We start from the raw sequence: 19,891 nt of genomic DNA, 5'->3' as shown, positions 1-19,891 counted from the left end.
ATGAGAATGAACAGGCTGATGTACGCTACAGTTGCATTCACTGGGAGAGAAGAATGTTTCCTGGCATTTATTATTCACTCTTCGCAGAACTGTACAATTTGTACCCGAAGTGGAACATACAGCCCTTGAAAAAGTAAGAGCCACAAAGCAGCAAAATGAAATCACTCCAGGAGACTAGTTTTACATGGGGAAATTTTAACTTTGTACACGTTACTGCTGCAGTTCAAAATTTGAAAATTCACCTGTACAGCATATACAGCTTCCAATTTATCTATTAATTAATATTCCTGCATAGGATTTTATACATTGTCATTTTTCTACATTTGGTTACTTTGTGCATTAAAAGTTAAGTACGCTGCCCCCAACCTACATGTCACTAGATGCCACTTGTATGCTACACATTACATTCTCATGGCTAAGTAACTCAAATTAAAGCCTAACAATTGTGAAAAACCAAACATTTAGCCAAATCAATAGTGAAGTCTTTGTAGTTCTATATAACGCTGACTGTCCTCTCCTCACAGTAAATTAACTTCTAGCAGCTGAATCATTTTGCACCCTGGCAGGACCATGTTAATCTAAACGGCGGGCTGCCAAGTCTCCCTTCGGCCCTTTAAGGCTTTATCCATCCACAACATCTGAACACACTGTCCAGTCACATTTTCTTCAAGATACGTTGTCAGTTTCAGTGCTTTTGTGGGACCCTCAGCAGATCCTTTTAAAAACATCCCTTCACTGTCCCTCCATTGATCAAGCCCTGGTAAACAAGTAGAAGCCTGGCACAGGTCAGGAGGCCAGGTGAGATCTCCCCACCAGTGTCCTGCTCCTCCTGTTGGCTGGCTGTTCCTTCTCCTCAGAGCCCGAAACTCTGCAGAAGGGGAGCAACTTGGTCTGTTTGCCTTTTTGTGTCACAGTACAAGGCTGTCAGTATGAGATGATACTGGAGGAGCCGAGTCCTGAGCCAGCAGCACTCATCTGCAGATTTCCAGAAGAGCTTGATCTCCTCATGTGAGGGAGCAGGTAGGGGTCGCTTCCCATTTGGTGAACGTCAACGCGGTCCTCCTTCCTGTATGCCAGGCAACGCCTTATGAAAGCCTGGAAAGGAGAGAAGTACCCAAAAAATTTATTTTGTGTTCAAGGTATTTTTTTGATAATAAAAGACTTCATACAAGCATTTTAAAATGGCTGCATCTCTCTTGTATGCAAGTTCACCCACCTTTGCTTCGTTACTGGAAACAGGCTTGACAGGAAACTGAACATCTGTAGCTTTCAGTATGGTGTTCTCCTGCAGGATGTCCTGTTGTGACTGATTGTGGCCAAAAGGCTGAAAAAAAGGAAGAGCAGAGTTGCAGTTAAGCGTCATCCAACAACAGAAACATTAAGGGGTACAATCTGTAATGTCTTCCTTACCTTTCTTCCATACAGACACTGAAAAAAGATTATGCCCACAGACCACACGTCCACCTTATTGGAGATCTTTGGAGGCTCTTTTCCAACCACAAAACATTCAGGAGGCAAGTACCTGGTCAGAATATACAGAAAGTTGTTAAGCATCCCCACCAGCGGCCTATTATACACTTCCATGTGTCCAATTTCACATGTCTCCATAATCTGCATCAAGCTTTTTTTTTTCTGTTGACAAATTAAGCCATAACTAACTTTTAAAAAGATGTATAGTAAAACAAAATGGTCCAACCATTCTGACATTTCAACAATGGTAATTTTATGTGCCGAGTTGAGTATGAAGGTTGGATGTTATAACAATGTATTTTTTAAAAAAGGGATCATCAATATATTTATTTTTGAATAAAATATAGTTTCATGGAAATTAAAAAACAATTTAACTTATAATATTAAACTGTTTATTAAATTTTTAAAAAATGTTTAATTAAGTATAAATCCTGATATAAAACTATTACTCATGACAAGATGCATTTAAAAGTAAGCATCATTGCATCTTCCAAATTGTCTTTTCCGTGGACAATTGGGAAGAGCCTTTATTGGAGAAATTTTCTGTATCTGCTTGGGTGCAGACGCTTTTCTGCTTGCTCTCGCTTCTGCTTGCTATCTTTTCCACTGTTATTATTTTTCTTCACTGAAAGATTACAGGCAGCAACTCCTGGATATTTACAAACCACTGGGACAACAATTAACTGACTGCTGCTGCCTTATTTCACTTTTTTTTTAATTTTTCTTCCGAACTCCGTACTTTCAGAACGAGGCCTTCGAAGTAGCACAAGCCTATTAGCAGCTAAAACCTATTAGCAGCTAAAGCTAACTAGCACCAAAATGCCTCTTGTTAACCTGAACCTTCAAAGCATCCTACAGAAAATTGCTGAGCTGGAAACCAAGATCCACCGGATAGAAGTAAATGTGGAAGTGAATGGACTATCTGGGAACGAAACTACTCTCCCATGGAATCAAAACAGCAGACAAGAGCCTGCTAACACACGGCTAATTAGCCCCGACAATGACTCGACAAAACAGGAGTTCAGGGGACTGGATAAAAAGCCCAGGAACAATCATCCCTGCTGGAATACTCTTGGAGCAAAGCCTAAAGATAAATCATTTTTGGGAGAACGAGTAACAGGCAGAGCCCAGCGTCCTGAGATCTGTGATGCAACTGGTTGGCCTGCACTTTCTTCTGAAAAGAGTGCCTCCTCAACGCCCGTACCAAAGCGGAAACAACCGTGGACAACGGTGAAAACAAAAAGTAAGAGCGTACCTACGCAAATAACAAAAATACAACTGGAGAACAGATTTGCTCCACTTTATCAAGACCGTGCAAGCTCTCCGTCAATGAACAAGGAGAGTTATGAGACCAAATTCAAAAGTAAAAGACCACAGAAAGAGCTAATGACTGGACCACAAACACTGATTGTGGGTGATGTTGCTGTGAAGGAGGTAAACAGATTTTGCAGCAAGAAGAACACCAAAGTACTCTGTTTTACCAACGATATGGTCTCTGACGTCTCAGAAAAAATTCTGGACATTGTCGCTGAACATCCAACAGTGAAATCTCTCATCCTACACACAGGGGCCTGTGATGTTGTGAAACAACAATCTGAGGTATTGAAACAAGACTTCACTGATCTGTTGAACAAAGTCAGATCTCTCGATACTGTGGTGTTTGTCAGTGGCCCTCTACCAACTGTCCGTAGAGGTGATGAGAGATTCAGCAGGTTGTTGATGTTGAACAGATGGCTCAAAGCTACATGTGCCGCTCAATCGGTGAACTTTATTGACAATTTTAACATTTTCTGGGAACGCAGACACCTCTTTAAGGCAGATGGATTCTGCCTTAACAAGTCAGGAGTAAGGTTGTTAACCTCCAACATATTCTACTCTGTGCACCACACACCAGTTCCTCCCTTCAAGGACACCAGGCAAAACAAACTAAAACAACTGATAAGACAGCCCTTGGAAGGAGAAATACTTGTGCCTGAGATAAGCTTCGAACAGACAAGTCATCTGTGCCAGGAGGAGGAGTCCTTGCTGCCATCTTCGCCCCGTAAGGAGGAGTCCCCCCCAGTCGCAACAAGAGGGAAAATCCACTCTCCACCAACCCCAACCAACTCTCTCCAGCCAGCCTCAGCCTCTCCCCCTCTTCCCCCCTCCTCGATTTCACGGATGAGATGAAAAAGCTGGTCAATGTTGGACTCAGACTCACACCCCGCCCAAATCTGCCACGCTTGAAACCACCATCGCCAAAACGTCATCGTGCCCCTCCGCCCCCTCTGAATAATCTTTGGCCTCTACAGTCTGAAAACAGCGAAGTACATCCTGTCCATGCCGACAGTACAATTAACGCTTACTGATATGTGCCGGGTCCGGGCTACGAAGTTGAGATAACTACTGTTTTCCCCCGAGAAAAGCCAGGGCCCCTTGGAGTTCAGGCAGCCTCCTCAATTCCTGTGCTTACAGGTAATAGAAAAATTGTGAATTTGTTGAGAAACAGGAAATGCGGGACTAAATGTGCCAATCCATTCAATTTAGCTCCCATTCCTCGTCAGACACTAACTGTCGCAAAAAACTGCACAGTTAGTTTTGATACTGTAACTGTAGCTCTATTAAACATCAGATCTCTGGCAGGAAAATCTTTTTTAATACATGACTTTATCATCAAACACAATCTTACTTTTATGTTTTTAACTGAAACTTGGTTAGACCAGGATAACAGTGCAGCTGTTCACATTGAATCAAGTCCTCCAAATTTCTCTTTCATAAGTGAAACTAGAATGCATAAAAAAGGAGGAGGTGTTAGTATTTTGTTTAATGAGTTACTCAAATGCAAGCAGATGTTTTATGGAAGTTTTACTTCTTTTGAATATGTTGCTCTTCAGGTAAACTCATCTTCTCGAGCTATATTTCTAAACATCTACAGGCCACCTAAATACTGCACATATTTCTTTGATGACCTTGTTGAGTTACTGTCTCTTATCTGCACTGACTTTGATTGTGTGTTAATTGTTGGTGACTTTAACATCCATGTCGACAAGCCTGAGGACAGATGGACTAAAGAACTGTGCTGTGTCCTTGATAACTTTGGACTCACTCAGCATGTGACACAGCCCACACACAACAGGGGCCACATCCTGGACTTAGTTATCTCAAAGGGTCAGAACATTTCTAAGGTTCTGGTATCTGATATCGCTCTCTCTGACCATTACTGTGTTTTCTTTGAGAGTGATATATCAGTGCACACAAATGTTCAAACTCAGGTTGTCTCAAAACGATACATCACTGAAAACACTGGTGACATATTCATTGATGCTTACTCTTCCACACCACCCCTCTCTAGGTTCTCTGTCAATGACCTTGTACTTCATTTCAATTCCAAAATTACAAATGTAATGAATGCCATTGCACCCACTAAAGTGAAGGTGGTCTCTGGTAAGAAAAAATCTCCTTGGAGAAACGCCACGCTTGTCAAGATGGAAATAAGGAATGTCGAAAAGCTGAGCGCAGGTGGCGAAAAACAAATCTCCAGGTTCATTCTGACATTTATAAAGAGAGACTTTACATTTTTAATTTAGAATTAAAAAAGTCAAGGCAGTCCTTCTTCTCAGACATTATCACCAAGAACAAAAATAATGCTCGTGCCTTGTTTGCTACCGTCGACAGGTTAACAAACCCTCCTGTGCCAGTAGCAGCTGAACATCTGTCTACCAGGGCCTGTAATGAATTTGCATCATTCTTCACTGCCAAAATTCAGAACATTAGACAAGCGGTCAGTGCCACTCTACCAGGTACTGGAGGTGTGTTGTCGTTTTGTCCACCTAAATCCAACTCTAATACCCTGACACAATTTGATCCAATTAATGACAAAAACCTTCAAGACATTATACAGCATTTGAAGTCTTCCTCCTGCAGCCTGGATATTTTACCAGCAGGGTTCTTCAAAAAAGTTTCAGACTGCATGATTCCAGACCTGCTACAGATTGTTAATACGTCTCTTCTCTCAGGTGTCTTCCCCCAAGCCATTAAGACAGCAGTCATTAAACCACTCCTGAAGAAGAGAACTCTAGACACATCAGTAATGAATAACTATAGGCCCATTTCAAACCTCCCAATTTTAAGTAAAATAATTGAAAAAGCTGTCTTTCAACAGCTGAACAATTACTTAATAATAAATGGCTGTTTTGATGTTTTCCAATCAGGATTTCGACCACATCACAGCACTGAGACGGCCCTCGTTAAGGTCTTCAACGACATTCATTCAAACACAGACAGCGGAAAAATCTCAGTCTTAGTATTACTGGATCTCAGTGCTGCGTTTGACACAGTCGACCATAATATACTACTGGACCGACTGGAAAACTGGGTTGGACTCTCTGGTACAACACTAAAGTGGTTTAAATCTTATCTAAATGAGAGAGATTACTTTGTGTCTATTGGTGAATACACATCTGAACGGATGAAAATGACAAGCGGAGTACCCCAGGGCTCCATTCCGGGGCCTCTACTATTCACCATTTACATGCTCCCTCTAGCTCAAATAATGGAAAACAATGAAATTTGCTACCATAGTTATGCAGATGACACACAAATTTACATAACCATATCACCAGGGGACTATAATCCCATACATACCCTGAGTAGATGCATCGGACAAATCAATGATTGGATGTGTCAGAATTTTCTTCAGTTAAACAAAGATAAGACTGAAATAATTGTTTTTGGATCCAAGGAAGAACGACTTAAAGTCTCTGCTCAGCTTCAGTCTGTCATGTTGAAAACTACAGACCAAGTCAGAAACCTTGGTGTAATTATGGACTCAGACATGAGTTTCAGCAGCCATATTAAGACAGTTACAAAGTCAGCCTACTATCACCTTAAGAATATATCCAGGATAAGAGGGCTTATGTCTCGGCAAGATTTGGAGAAACTTGTTCACGCATTTATCTTCAGCAGACTCGACTACTGTAATGGTGTCCTTACAGGACTCCCTAAAAACTCCATCAGACAGTTGCAGCTGATTCAGAACGCTGCTGCTCCAGTCCTAACAAGAACCAAAAAAGTAGATCACATCACTCCAGTTCTTAGATATTTACACTGGCTTCCTGTCTATCAAAGAATAGATTTCAAAGTCCTGTTGTTGGTTTATAAAGCATTGAATGGTTTCGGGCCAAAATACATTTCTGATCTGCTGCCGCGTTATGATCCATCCAGACCTCTGAGATCGTCAGGTACCGGTCTGCTTTCAGTCCCCAGAGTCAGAGGTAAACATGGAGAAGCAGCTTTCAGTTATTATGCGCCACATATTTGGAACAAACTCCCTGAAAATTGCAAGTCTGCTCCAACACTCACCTCTTTTAAATCAAGACTTAAAACATTTCTTTTTGCCACTGCTTTTAACTGAAGCAATTCAAGTCTTTGAACTGCATTATTACTCTGACTCTACAGTCTTGTTTCTTTTAAAGCTTCTCAATTTTAGCCTACTTGTTTTGATGTTTGTCTCTTAATGTTGTTGTGTTCTTAAAATGCTATTTTTATTTATTTTTATTATTATTACTATTTATTTTTTTTATGCAATTTTTAATGTCTTTTAAATGAAATGTTTATGTCTTTTAATGTAATTTGTGTGTGCCTGTAAAGCACTTTGAGTTGCCTTGTGTCTGAATTGTGCTATACAAATAAACTTCCCTTGCCTTGCCTATTTTAGCGCCTTGCAGTTTAATTCAACACCATTTTAAAGAAACATTTGGTTGTAGATTTGAAAGCAGCATCTACCCGTCAATGATACATGCATAAAAATAACTTAAATTTATCAGTTTTATATTAAAACTTTCAGTGCATTTAATTCCTGAGTTCATTTCTTTATTTTAACTTGAATACAATTCATCAATGAGCATTGTTTTAAAATTCCATGAAATTATGTTTAAAAAGCAAATATATTGAATTGATCAATTCATTCTATATTTTACTTCTTCCACCACAGTTCCTGTCTTTAAACTGAATGCATGTGTAGGACATTTCCTCTCACCAATAGGTCCCTGCACCCTGTGACGTCAGGTCCATCCCATCTACGCCATAGTTGTCGTCATCCATGATTTTGGACAAACCAAAGTCAGTGATTTTGATTTCTCCACAGGCTGTGCCGTCCACCAACAAGATATTGCCTTAAAATCAAAATCAAAATAAGTAATGAAATGAGGAAGGAAGAGGAAATGAAAGATAGCCGACACTCAATTGGCACAATCTGATTTAATGTAAAATAACTGATCTCTTGAACTACTGTGATGACAGTCATTTGTTGTGTAAAGGCACATGTTTACCTGGCTTAAGGTCGTAATGGATGATGGGGGGTTTGATTTCATTCAGGTATTTTAGTGCGTTCACAATCTGCATGACTATGGACCGAGCCTCCTTCTCAGACATTAGCTTATGCTGTTTCAAGTAGAAATCCAAGTCGTTGCCTTCGCAATACTCCATGACAGTGCAAAACCTAATGGATGGGAAAAGGACTCACTAAGAATTACGGCCAACATTAAACACAGACCAACTGAAAAGTGCTGTAAAAGAGGCATGGACAGGAATTAGTTCTGAATGCACTAACGTGTCTGTGTCCAGTGAGAAGTAGTCGTAAAGTTTCACAATTCGGGGATGGTCCAGCTCCTTGTGTATTCTGTACTCTCGACAAGCATGCCTGTGGAGAGGAAGATAATTATACTGCTATTAGCAACCAAAGCATGAAGCTGCAGGTGTTGTATTCTGCACTGACAGCTCAGCACAGGGGCTTATGGGCAGGAATAACAATGCACTGAAGGCAAGGACTTTAGACCAGCTTGTATGTCACAACATGTCAAACACGTATTAAAGTATACTGCAGGTGAGGTGACATACTTGTGGTAGTTCTCCTTTTTCTCTTCTCTCCAGTTCTTGTTAAGTTGGTGGATTTTCACAGCAGCATATCGTTGCTCAATCAAGTCAAAAGCCTGCAAACACGAACAGTTTATGCTCAGAAATCAACACGTTACTATTCTGAAATGTATGACATCAACATTTAATGGATTACCTTGTAAACTTCACTAAAGCCGCCTCTTCCTAGCAGGTGTAGGAGGAGATATCGTTCATTCAACGTTGGGTGATCCTTAAATCTTTGGATGGAAAAGTTACACACAAATCAATCAACTTTACAGATTTAACGTATGTGGCAATGCCAAATTCTTTAACATGCCAATACATGTCTACATGTGTAAAAAGAAGAAAGCTTCATTCATTAGCCAGTTAGTTGATATGGGCACTATGGGTGAGAATACTGGCCTTGTGTGTACATACTGTACCAATGCCAATGCAGTAACTGTCAAAGAAATTGATTCACACTCACTGTGAGCTGTCTTCATTATTTATTCTCTTCAGCTCCCGAATGTGAAGGTTGCGCACCCTCTCCAGACGCTCCAGCTCTGCCTGGATCTCAGCTTCTTCCTATAAATGATTCAAGCACACAAACACACAAATGCACACAAGGAACTTCAGAGCTCTGAGTACAAGGAGAGGAGCTCATCAAAACCCACTTGTACACAGCTGACTAGTTCTGTATTAAATATTAACGGTTGACTTGGTACAGAGTCTGTCAGGGGCTGCCTGTGATGCTTATTCATCAGGAAAACAATGAATACATCGACAAACTACAGGCTCACTCCGTCCTTAGGGTGATTCACACAAAAGGAACAATGGTTCAGCTCAGGAAACAGGAGAATCAGGCTGAATATGTTCAATTATCCTAATGTTGAAGACAAAGATTTGCTACATTTAATAATTTACTGACTCCAATTAGGTTTTCTAACCCTTTGTCTTTATTACATACCAGGTCCTGGATAAATTGAGCAACTTACAAAATGTATTCAGACATAAGGTCTTGTGCCTGTACTGCACAGGAGGACAAATTCACCCCAGACAAATTAAAAATGCTTAAAAATAAATTCAGAACTGGGCAAACCTTCTTGAGATGTCCAAGTCGCAGTTTGAAGATCTCTTCCTGTTCATGGTACTCTGCTAGTGTCAGCCTTTCGAGAATATGAGAGAGATGGAAAAAAGCAATAGCCTTTAACAACATCAACATGTTTACTTAGATTAGTACATTCAGTTATTCACCTGTATTCAGTCTTGTTAAAATTGTTTTACAACAGCTGATCATGCAAAAGAATAAAGAAGTATATACACAATAAAATGACAATGAATTCTCCAGTGGAATGGCTACTATCCGATTTACACAAGGCCTGAACTTACAGCTGAGGTAGGCTGGGTTTTAAGAAGGGATCACTCTCTGCTCCATTCACTGCCTTGGTTTTGCGTTGCTTTGGCTCAGAGTTTGTAGTTGGTGCTTGGGAGTTGCTGGAGGATGGAGGTTTCCTCTTGGCTAGAAGTTTTCTCTGCCTCTCAATGTCCTCTCTCTGTTGGTTTATCGACTCCTGCTGTCTGCAGATGGAAAGCAGAGATTTTGGGTGCATCTGTTCAACTACAACAAAAACAGTAAAACACAACTGCTGTAACACAAATGGGGTTGTGATGTTGAGCTCCACTCAGTTACACTGGAGTTGAGCTCACATGCAAAGACTGCAAAATACTATATATAAAAGCCACATATTAAATTGAATGTTTTGCCTATAAGATGCAAACTTAAGTTCTTTTACTAATATCGTATTTCATTATCTTTCACTCAAACAGAAATTAGTATTAAAGCAAACATTAAAAAGTGTGTCTCCTTATCACAGTTTGGAAACTATATATATAAAAATATACTATACAGTAATCACACCAGATGTAGAAGAAGTGTGGACAGAGTTTGGTCAAAGAATAAAGAGTAGTTTAGCTAAACTCATTCAGCAATTTAGCTAAGATAATCCAAGCAAGTAAGAATTACAGGTCATTCAAACATATTAACTCGACAGTGGGAGAGAGCAATAGTCTGCTATTAACTGTGAAACAGACTTGGCACTGCAGCCTGGTGCTGTTTGCTGAGATACAGGGATTTTTAAAAAGGCACCTAGTAGCATTATGGGGAAAGTATCTCAATGCTACGCAAATTTCCTCTGTAAGGCTTCGGTGTGAAGAAATTTTATGACCAGGAATGTTTGTCTAAGAATATCTAGAGATGAACAAATAAAGGGAAGAAAAAAACATTAATAACAAATATGTAAAACAAAAACATGATCAATAACGCACATCTTACTAAAAGCTACTTACTTCACAAGGTTTTGGAAGGCGTAGCCATCTGTCCACTGCTCTGTGAATGATGCTCCATGTCTCACTGTAGTGAAATGGCCTAAACGAAGTCTGTCCTGCATGCTTTTCTCCCTACAAGCCTGCTTTTCCTGGGTGCTCTGAAGAACAAAACAAACAGGTTTGCATGCTCGTTTGAACCCACAGTTAAATGTTGAGCTTTCATAAAAGGGTTAAGAAAACACAGTAACTAATGCATTTACCTTTTCTATGAGCAACTTCTTGCTCATGGTGATGCATTTATTCAAGCGTTCCTTGTACTTTTCAAGTAATTTTTGTTGTTCATCTATTTGTCTCCTGAGATCACAGTTTGCCTATGAAGCAGAAACAAACTTTAATCAGCAGCTGCACAGATTATGTTATTTTCCCAATCCACCAATTATTTAAAACCTTAAAAATGCTGTTTATATGGTCGACAGATGAAACAAATTTAGGTCTGTTCTATACCCAAACCAGAAGTAGTCAAATTTATTTTTCAATAAAGTAAAATCATGGATCAAGCACAGTTGAGCTTTTCTGCAAGGCATTAAACAATAAAATATTTTCCTTACCCTTAGCAAATCATCTATTCTTCCCTCCTTCTTCTCAAGGTCTAGATTCTTAGTGCTTTCAAGGGCAGCCAATTTCAACACTGTAAGGTCAGTCTAGAGAGGAAAACAACAAAAATTGTTAAAAAAAAAAAAAACGCTCAAACTCAAAACACATTTATGACTAATCACAAAGAGCTGATGTCATCCATATCCTCACCTGAACAAATTTGACTGCTAGTTGCTTTGGAAGTGTCATGTGGTCCCCAAAAGACAGACTAGTAGGAGATGAGCTATTTTGTCTAATCTGCAACGGAAGACAGAGCACTTGTTTCATGACAGGGCGACACCACATGAGGCACTGAATGAGATTCTGAGTACAATTTTTCTTTTTCCTTTTTCTCCAACTTACAGCTGTGCCCTGAGCGGAGTGGGAATGTGAGTTCTGGGGCGAACGGATCATCGGTGGGAGACCTCTCACTGGACTGGACCCATTTCCTCCCTGGAACTAAAAGGTTACATCACTGCTAAAACACTAATACAGCACACATTATTCACTCAACACAAACTTCCTTTAAATGTTAAAAACATGTAAAAGCGAAATTGAAAACTTACATCAAAATAATCACTTATTTTGGGTCCTCGTACAATTGATTTTCCTGTGAAAGGGGAAGGGGAAAATTGTGTTTTAAAAACTAAGGCAATAGAAATATTTCAAAAACTGCAACCAAGAGCCAACGTAAACAGTTAAACACGCTCACCTTGGCTGCTCTCTGATTGGAGCTCAGGTTTCCTTTTTCTACCCCTGGTTGTTTCAGACTGTTTCTTCTCTGGGGTCTGACAGAGAAGAAACAATGACAATTGTACAAAAGTTATGGCTGAGACAGTTATGACAATGCAACATTCAATGTAACCATTTGCCTATCAAGGCACTACTGGATAACCATTACTTTTAATATTTCGTCATATACCTACCGAATAAGCTGGAGAACTGCCCCTTTTCACATCTGACCCCTATAACGTAAAAAAGACAAGAGTTTCAGATAATCATAAACAAAAAAAAAAAGAGCAGAAAAATTTGGATGTGACCACCAAATTCTGTTTACATTTGTAGAGCTTTATGAACAGACACAGAAAAAAGTGGTCTTTAACCCTTAAAAGAAAAAACATAATAAAAAAGAACTACTATTGAGGCATTTATCAACAGGTGCTGGTCTGATCCGACTTGTCCCTCTTGTATCAGTGTCAAAAGGGAGTGCTAAACAAAGGTTTTTGTATAATCAAGATTAATCTACTGGTCAAAATACTATATATAAAAATCAGTCAAAATTCAGACAAATAGTAGCACTACAGCAAAACAAGACAAGGGGCTGCAGTAGTGTGGGTGTATTGCTGGAGCATACAAGAACAACATAAAATATGAACATGGAAATCCAGTTTGAAGGCTTATTAAATACCAGGACGCAGCATGGTAGTTGGCATACTACACTGTATCGATGCACTTGGTCTTAGTGAAATTAATGACGAAGCCTTTGTGGGTCTGAATGCAATCTTGCTCACTACCCAATGGGGAGATTTAGCTTTGGTAAACTGGCAGATGGAGGGGACCAAAATGAAGCCAAATAGCCACGCAGTTGACTTGGGAAATCTATCATAGATTTGTGCTCGTGTCTGGATGATTGTGTTCATGATATCGATTAGGCATCACCCCACCACCCACAAAACACAGCAACTGGTTTACATAAACCCTTTGAACGACCAGCTCACAAATGAGGATTTTCAAATATGAACCTGTTTAAGATTAATGGACAAAAAAGCCACATAACGAACTTGGTGTTTATCATAATGTAGATAAGCTTATCATCAGTAAGTACATATTGAATATTTTTAGTATGTTACCATTATTGAGACAGCACACAAACCATATATGCACATTAGTCACACTATGACTCAGGTATTTTTCATTACATAAAACATTTGGGGGATAGATGTTACAAAAAAACAGGCCTATAATCTAAAACCAAAAGCTGTTCACAATTAAATTGTCAGCAGAAAGAACTTCTGTCTGCAATATATCAACGTATTATAATTCCATAATTTGAAACACATTTAATTGATGAGTTATAGTAATATTCAAGTTGCATTGCATTTTAGTGCCATGAATATACACGTTAATTAGAAAGTAAATGTATTCAATTGATCACTATTATTTTTCAATTAATTTGTGTAATAGCCACCCCTCATACACAACCTTTATGTACTGGCCTACTTTCTAGCCCTGGCAAACTGAACTAGTCGACCACTGTCACTCATTAAGAGCATGGCTCTACAACAACAACAACAAGCAAGAACATGAATTGAATAATAAGGTTAATATAGTCATATAATCAGCTAATTTAGAATTTATAACAATGATTCATCTTAGTGTGTAATGTAGTTTTATGTAAACGTGTGAGAAAAAGTGTGACTACATCTTAGTGTAAATGTCACTTGAAGTCAAGACTTTCGTGTACCTCTGACTCCTTGTCGCTTAAGGATCCCAGGCTTCCAAAACTGTGATTTGAACATTCATTATTGGTCAAACCCTGGGAAAAATCAGAAAAGACAAGATAATTTTAGGATATGACTTGACATTTAATTTAAAAACAGTATTTTGAACAATTGTGTAGAAAGAGTGACGTTACTAAATTCTCACTGACTTTGGTTCCCCCGCTTGTGCTGCCAGTGCTGCCCCCTGTGCTGCCGCTGACCCCACCCATAAAGCGTGCCTCCAGCAGCTCCTGTCTCCGGGGGTCCAGGCTGTGCAGCTCCTCCATGGTGCCTGGGAGGATTAGCAACAGTTCACAGTATTCCTCAGCAATTTCACGATCAGCTTAATTAAAGTCTATGAATGTCCACCAAGAGCAGGTTATAGTAGATTTATGATAGATGTACCGTATATAGCTACATAAACAATATTAACCTAGCTGACAGGTGACAGTATTTCAGTCTAGACCAGAATACGGGCCAAGACCAAATTTATGCGCATTCCCCAGTGGCAAATTCAAGACAGGTTTCACTCTGTGTAGCACAGACAAGATAATACAAAGATATTTACTATGTTAACTCTGCTACAGGGTCTGCTAATAACACCTTAACACTACTACCACTATAAAAACAAAATAAATGATTAAAACATAACAACATGCAGAGTCAAGAGAAGAAGGAAGAGATTTCTGTGCAATCTTCCCGAGAGTCCTGTGAGGCATTGATGAATACTGTGCTGCTGTGGGACTGTTACGTGAGCTCCCTGGGCTTCAGTGTTGCTGCAGACTCACAGGGGTCTGCCCACTAAACCTGTGCTTTAATGAGACAACCATTTTGAATCTGCCAAGGAATCCATTCAAATGGAGGAAAATGTGATAACACATCAAGACAATTCTTCATAGTAATAAAGTATGAAATCGCAGCAGCTAGGAAGGAATACAGCCTACTTAAACAAACAGCAAAAGATGCCAAACACACTAACTCTTGTTATCCATTCAAAGCCACACACACACAACAATCAAGAGAGACAGCAGCATATGGAGTTCATCGCCTCCAAAAACTGCAACATAACCAGAAAGTGAGAAATGGAGAGGGCGAAGTATCCCAAACAGACCGCAGAAAGCGTGCTATAACATCCTTTTATACTAAATAAAGATATGTGATTCAGCTAAATGTCAGGCAGGAGGGGCATCAGTGCACTGAAGCACATCTTCAGGAAAACACAGACATGACTGATCATGAAACAAAGAAAGATATCTCTTTAAGATTGAGGAACGATGTAATCACAATGTGGTTGTTTGACCAGCTTATTTATTATACCAAGTTTATTAATTAAAAACCACAGACTTAACAAATGTACCCAATAAGCTGAAGATGTAGAAACTCAAATACTACTTGTGTGTAATCATAACTTCCTTGTCGACATATGCAAATGTAAACCACACATAGAAGTTTCAGATCTCCAAACAATCCTCAACCATCTTAGATCTAGAATTTGGATTTAATTTAGGACCAGGCAACTTGCATAGCAAGCCCTAGTTACCAGGAAAAGCTAAACAAAATGCCATTCATTATATCCTCCAAAACAAAAACATTGTCTATCAAGTTATGCATTACAGAAATGGGGACGCCACACAGGCCCAATTCAGTGTGCAATGTGAAGCCACTTGAGAAATGTGTTGTATACTATACAGCTGATTCACTAAATAATACCGACTTGTGATTATTTTCCAGAAAAGCACAAAACTGTCACAAATCAAGTATGTGTACAAAACTAAAACCACAAAGTGCCTCACGTCATCAAAAAAAAAAAGTTCCCGTCAGTCAATCAATGTCACCCACAAGACAGCTGCAAAATACTTCAGAGTTTAAAAAAGTATAGGCCTACTCTAATAACAACAAGGACAAATGTATGTGTGTAGATAACTAATATCTCGATTACCAGTGCGCTACTAACAACCCAACTACACAATCCCAGGCTCATACCTGGCTCCAGTGAACGAGCAATGAAACTGTTACCAGATATTGATCCATGAACTATATACAATTACAATTTGAACACCATCAAAGACCAAACAAACAACAGTTATCAGATTAAGTTTAGGATTTCTGACAGAATTTTTGACTGACTAACCTCTTAGTAACTTGATAACACAAGAACTGCTACATGGGATGGAAACAGGCTTTAAATTAGTCTAATTTTCTAAAACCACATTTATTAACACAGTCAGCTATTACCAATGATTCTCTACACCACATGCACTGAAAGAAGTAGCATGTCTAGCAAAAAAAAAGGAGCAAAATAAATGTAGGCTATATGTAGAATTTGTCTGACTGAAAATTAATATCAGATGCATGTTACAGTCTGAGGAGATGAACAATACATCATAATAATGATCTGGATGCAAGTTATAACTGACACCATGTTGATTACTGAGAGACATTTTCCCTGAATTAACCAAAATTGTTCATTATGATCCTCTTTTGTTAGTTAAGCACTGATTGCTTAGGTAGTGGTAAAACTGGAGTTACCTACTTAAAGCTGCAATGATTAAATCATTCATTGTCAACTATTACATTTTTTGCCAACAATTTAGATAATAGATTAATTGTTTCAGTATTTTGTCTAAATCAAATCTCTGATTTCAGCTTTTTAAACATGAATATTTTCTGAATTATCTGATTTGACAACAATGTATGACATTTCAGGAAGCCATCTTGATCGTCATCTTCCCTTTTTTTTTACTATTCTAAAGACCAAATAAATCAAGAAAACAATAACAATAATCATTAGTTCCAGGATCATTGCGAGCACACTTTTCCTGTCAACACCTTGACATCACATTAACAACTTCTCTGTGAGACACTTGCATAAAAATAAAAAAAATCCTTATGAGATAAACCATAGGCAATAGGCCCACTGCCTCTTCCTAAAGCATCTCAGAGACAACAAAATGGCTTGTAACATTTCCCATGATGTGTTGGCTGTGACTTTTAATCAAACATGCAGTCTATTTTGCTAAAGAAGTCATCTATCAGTCATCAGTCTCATACAACTATTGGCTGCCTGTCAATGTGCATGCAGCATCTGCACCAAATTGAGAGCAAACGAAAAAGCTGGGGGAAAAAATACAAAACGTGTGATTTTGCATCTTGCCTTTCACTAAGAAGGCTGTTCTGCATGTTTATCCCTGTAATGACCTAAATATACAGAGACAAGTTTCCAAACTATTAAATGGAAACCGTTTACCTCGCTAGCAATTTACGGTCAGGTAGAACTCTTTTAGTGAATAAATGACTGGTATGTTAAGTGTTTGCTGTTGGATCATAACAACAACTTAAATGTTGCAATATTCACGAGAAGCAGATGTTGTACGTGATAACCAACCCGGGTTAAAATTGTACAATTCTACCTCTTAAAAGATAATATTTATAAGAAGTTGTAGCTTTTAAAAAGGCATTCCTACAGCTGCTATTCTTGCTGAGCAGGATCCAGAACCATATCTCACTTTTCACCCAGTGTGTTTGTGCCACTTTCACATCTCAAATACAAAATCAGCACTGTGGAGTTTCTCAAGGATTTCCCTGTGTATCAAGCATGGAGGCCTCAGTGCATAACTATTATCTATATTCAAGCCCCTGCAGGAACAAGTGGTTGAACCCTTACAACTCTAGCTGTGGATGTCATTTTAACTCCATGCTGCTCAGTCAGCAGAGTGACCACCTGTTTATGGCAGACACTTGGAAAACCTTTTAAAAAAATCTCTACCATAATCTGTCTTGGATTACCAACCCATAGGATGATTTATTGGCAATTTAAGACTTTAAAGACAATTAACGCAGACAACTCTCAGTGTCTTAAATGTACATGTATCATGCTGGTGTGGGCAGCTATCATTGATTAATATCAATAACTGCATGTAACACTTGTATATAAAGAAAGATGAGATACATCATTGTCCAAAGCTACCTGAAAGTGCTCCATCATTATACTCTCCACTGAGAACTACTGGGAGAGCCAGGAGGCATGGTTAACATGAGTGACAACTACAACAGGGTCAACAAAATGACCAAATGAGCATTAGTTATCTGATGGCGTGTATTAGCATGCTACACAACCCAAAGCAGCCGGTATCCCATAAGTCCCTTCATTTTCACTTAGGTCTTTACTCCAACTTGGTAATACTAAAAAGGTCAAACAAGGCTACCTACCATCCACTGCAGTAGCATCTATAGCGAAGAGCTATCTTCATAAAGCCCATAACTACATCTAATGTTAGACATATAGCTACTGTCACGTCTGAAGCCGACCCAAGACCCCAGGTTAACGGTTAATATGAAGATTGTCGTCCGTTACACAGATATTGTGAACATAATTCGCAGGGAAACACCACAATCAACACACAAAGGATTGCTAACAGTGCGATGCATACCTAACTTATGCATTCTTTGCTACGAATCCGGTGATATAACGTTAACCATCACTCCAAAAAATGTTGATTTCTCTCGTTGCATGTACTGATCCAATCTTTTACATCCATCTGTAACTTGACTAGTGTTTGCTGTTACAACGGCAGCATGCTTAAACACGGATGCACAACGGCTACAGCGGTAACCTTTCTGCTCCCATCAAAGGTTTATCGCCATTATGCACGTATTTGTCTCTGGGTTACCACACTGGCCTGAGCACAGAAAGACGGTCCTGTGTCCTCAGTGCTACTAGCTAGCCAAACAGGCTCAATTGACTTTGGAGCTGACGCGTTCACTGTAACGTTAGCTAGCAAAGCAGGTTTCGCCACCAAGATTTGCTCGGTCATTTTAACACAATTCCCCTTCGCTCTACACAAAACGACCCACACGAACATGTAGAAAAGAGATATCCTTCTTAAAAACGTTTCACGGTACCTTCCTGGGCCTTCACCACAGCCGTGGTATGTTGCTGAAAACACAGTCCGTGTTGGGGACGTGGAGAGCTGGGACCAAAGATGGCGTCCCCTCCAAACTTCCACTACTTTGGACACTCATCAAGCTACTTTTCGTGTGTTGGCACTGCAGCGCACACGGTTAATCTTTCGCATACGGTGTGAAATTAACCGACTGGCACCGCGCAGTTGTTTTTACATGGGAAGAGTGACCGCCGCTGAGTGAAAATGTCTAACTATTATCTGTTTTTAGGGCACAAACCTCTTCACACCTCGGCACTGCGTCCTGGCTCCAGGGCCACCTCTCCGTCTTCAAGTGGTTGCCCATGAAACGTCATGCATCGTGTGCAAAATACTTATCGCGAGGGTGATACATGTATTCCCAACGTCAGTGACATCAGGAAAACATCACTGACACCAACACTCACTTTAAAACTATATACAGCACACATCAACTTAGAATAACCACATTTTACCTAGAAAGTTAAAGACTTTAATCAAAGGACATTGTCATTTTCAAATTACCTTTTCTTTAAAGAAATTAAATGTTAATGGAAACCAGTTTCAGACAATAGGCCGATTTGGACATAGTTAAAAGTTAAAATTATAAGACATGAACTCATGATTATGGAAATATAAGTTATTTTTGCCTCATATGTCAGAATTGTGACTTACTAGTACATTAAGATTACGAGACACTAAATCAAATATACAGTTGTGATTTTGACCCTTTTATTAATTTAGCATCTTAAAATGTTGAACTACTACGTCAAAATTTTAACATACCATCTCATAATTTTGACAGATTTTGAGTATTTTAACAATGTAAGTGTCAGTGGTGTAGTATCTCTGCTAAGTCAATTTACTCAAGTGCTGTAATTAAGTACACATTTGAGGTAGCTTACTTGTACTCCAGTATTTCCATTTTATGCAACTTTATAGTTAGACTTACTATGTACCACTCCACTACATCTCAGAGGAAAATATTGTACTTTTTACTCCACAACTCAGTCTGACAATTTCGAAAATGTTCTGACAAACTGAGAAACTTTAACTGTTTTATTTTGTGGTGCTAAACCAAAGTCATATGTTCCAACTACTTAATACCCGAAAAGTATTAGGTAACACACACACAACTCTTCAGGATAAAGTATACAAATCTCAATTTTACCAGTTTATTCTGACAGGTCT

General features: G+C 39.1%; 1 protein-coding gene across 1 annotated transcript; it reads right to left on the bottom strand.

The window, feature by feature from the left end:
• Window positions 1–31: 31 nt before the first annotated feature.
• tlk1a (tousled-like kinase 1a) lies at window positions 32–19,022 on the bottom strand. Its single transcript, XM_030428090.1, is given in 24 exon segments — window positions 32–1,095; window positions 1,217–1,324; window positions 1,411–1,522; window positions 7,487–7,622; window positions 7,779–7,948; window positions 8,060–8,149; window positions 8,347–8,438; window positions 8,519–8,600; window positions 8,831–8,928; window positions 9,443–9,509; window positions 9,733–9,921; window positions 10,690–10,826; window positions 10,929–11,039; window positions 11,277–11,369; window positions 11,473–11,559; window positions 11,665–11,760; window positions 11,868–11,911; window positions 12,014–12,089; window positions 12,228–12,266; window positions 13,766–13,837; window positions 13,952–14,073; window positions 18,684–18,733; window positions 18,735–18,760; window positions 18,762–19,022. Coding segments are annotated over 24 exon segments (2,310 nt in total). The 5' UTR covers window positions 18,804–19,022; the 3' UTR covers window positions 32–924.
• Between the last annotated feature and the right edge of the window lie 869 nt (window positions 19,023–19,891).

Source organism: Sparus aurata, chromosome 9 (assembly GCF_900880675.1).
Source record: "Sparus aurata chromosome 9, fSpaAur1.1, whole genome shotgun sequence".
Lineage (NCBI taxonomy): Eukaryota > Metazoa > Chordata > Actinopteri > Spariformes > Sparidae > Sparus > Sparus aurata.
This window is presented reverse-complemented; position numbering and strand designations above follow the sequence as displayed.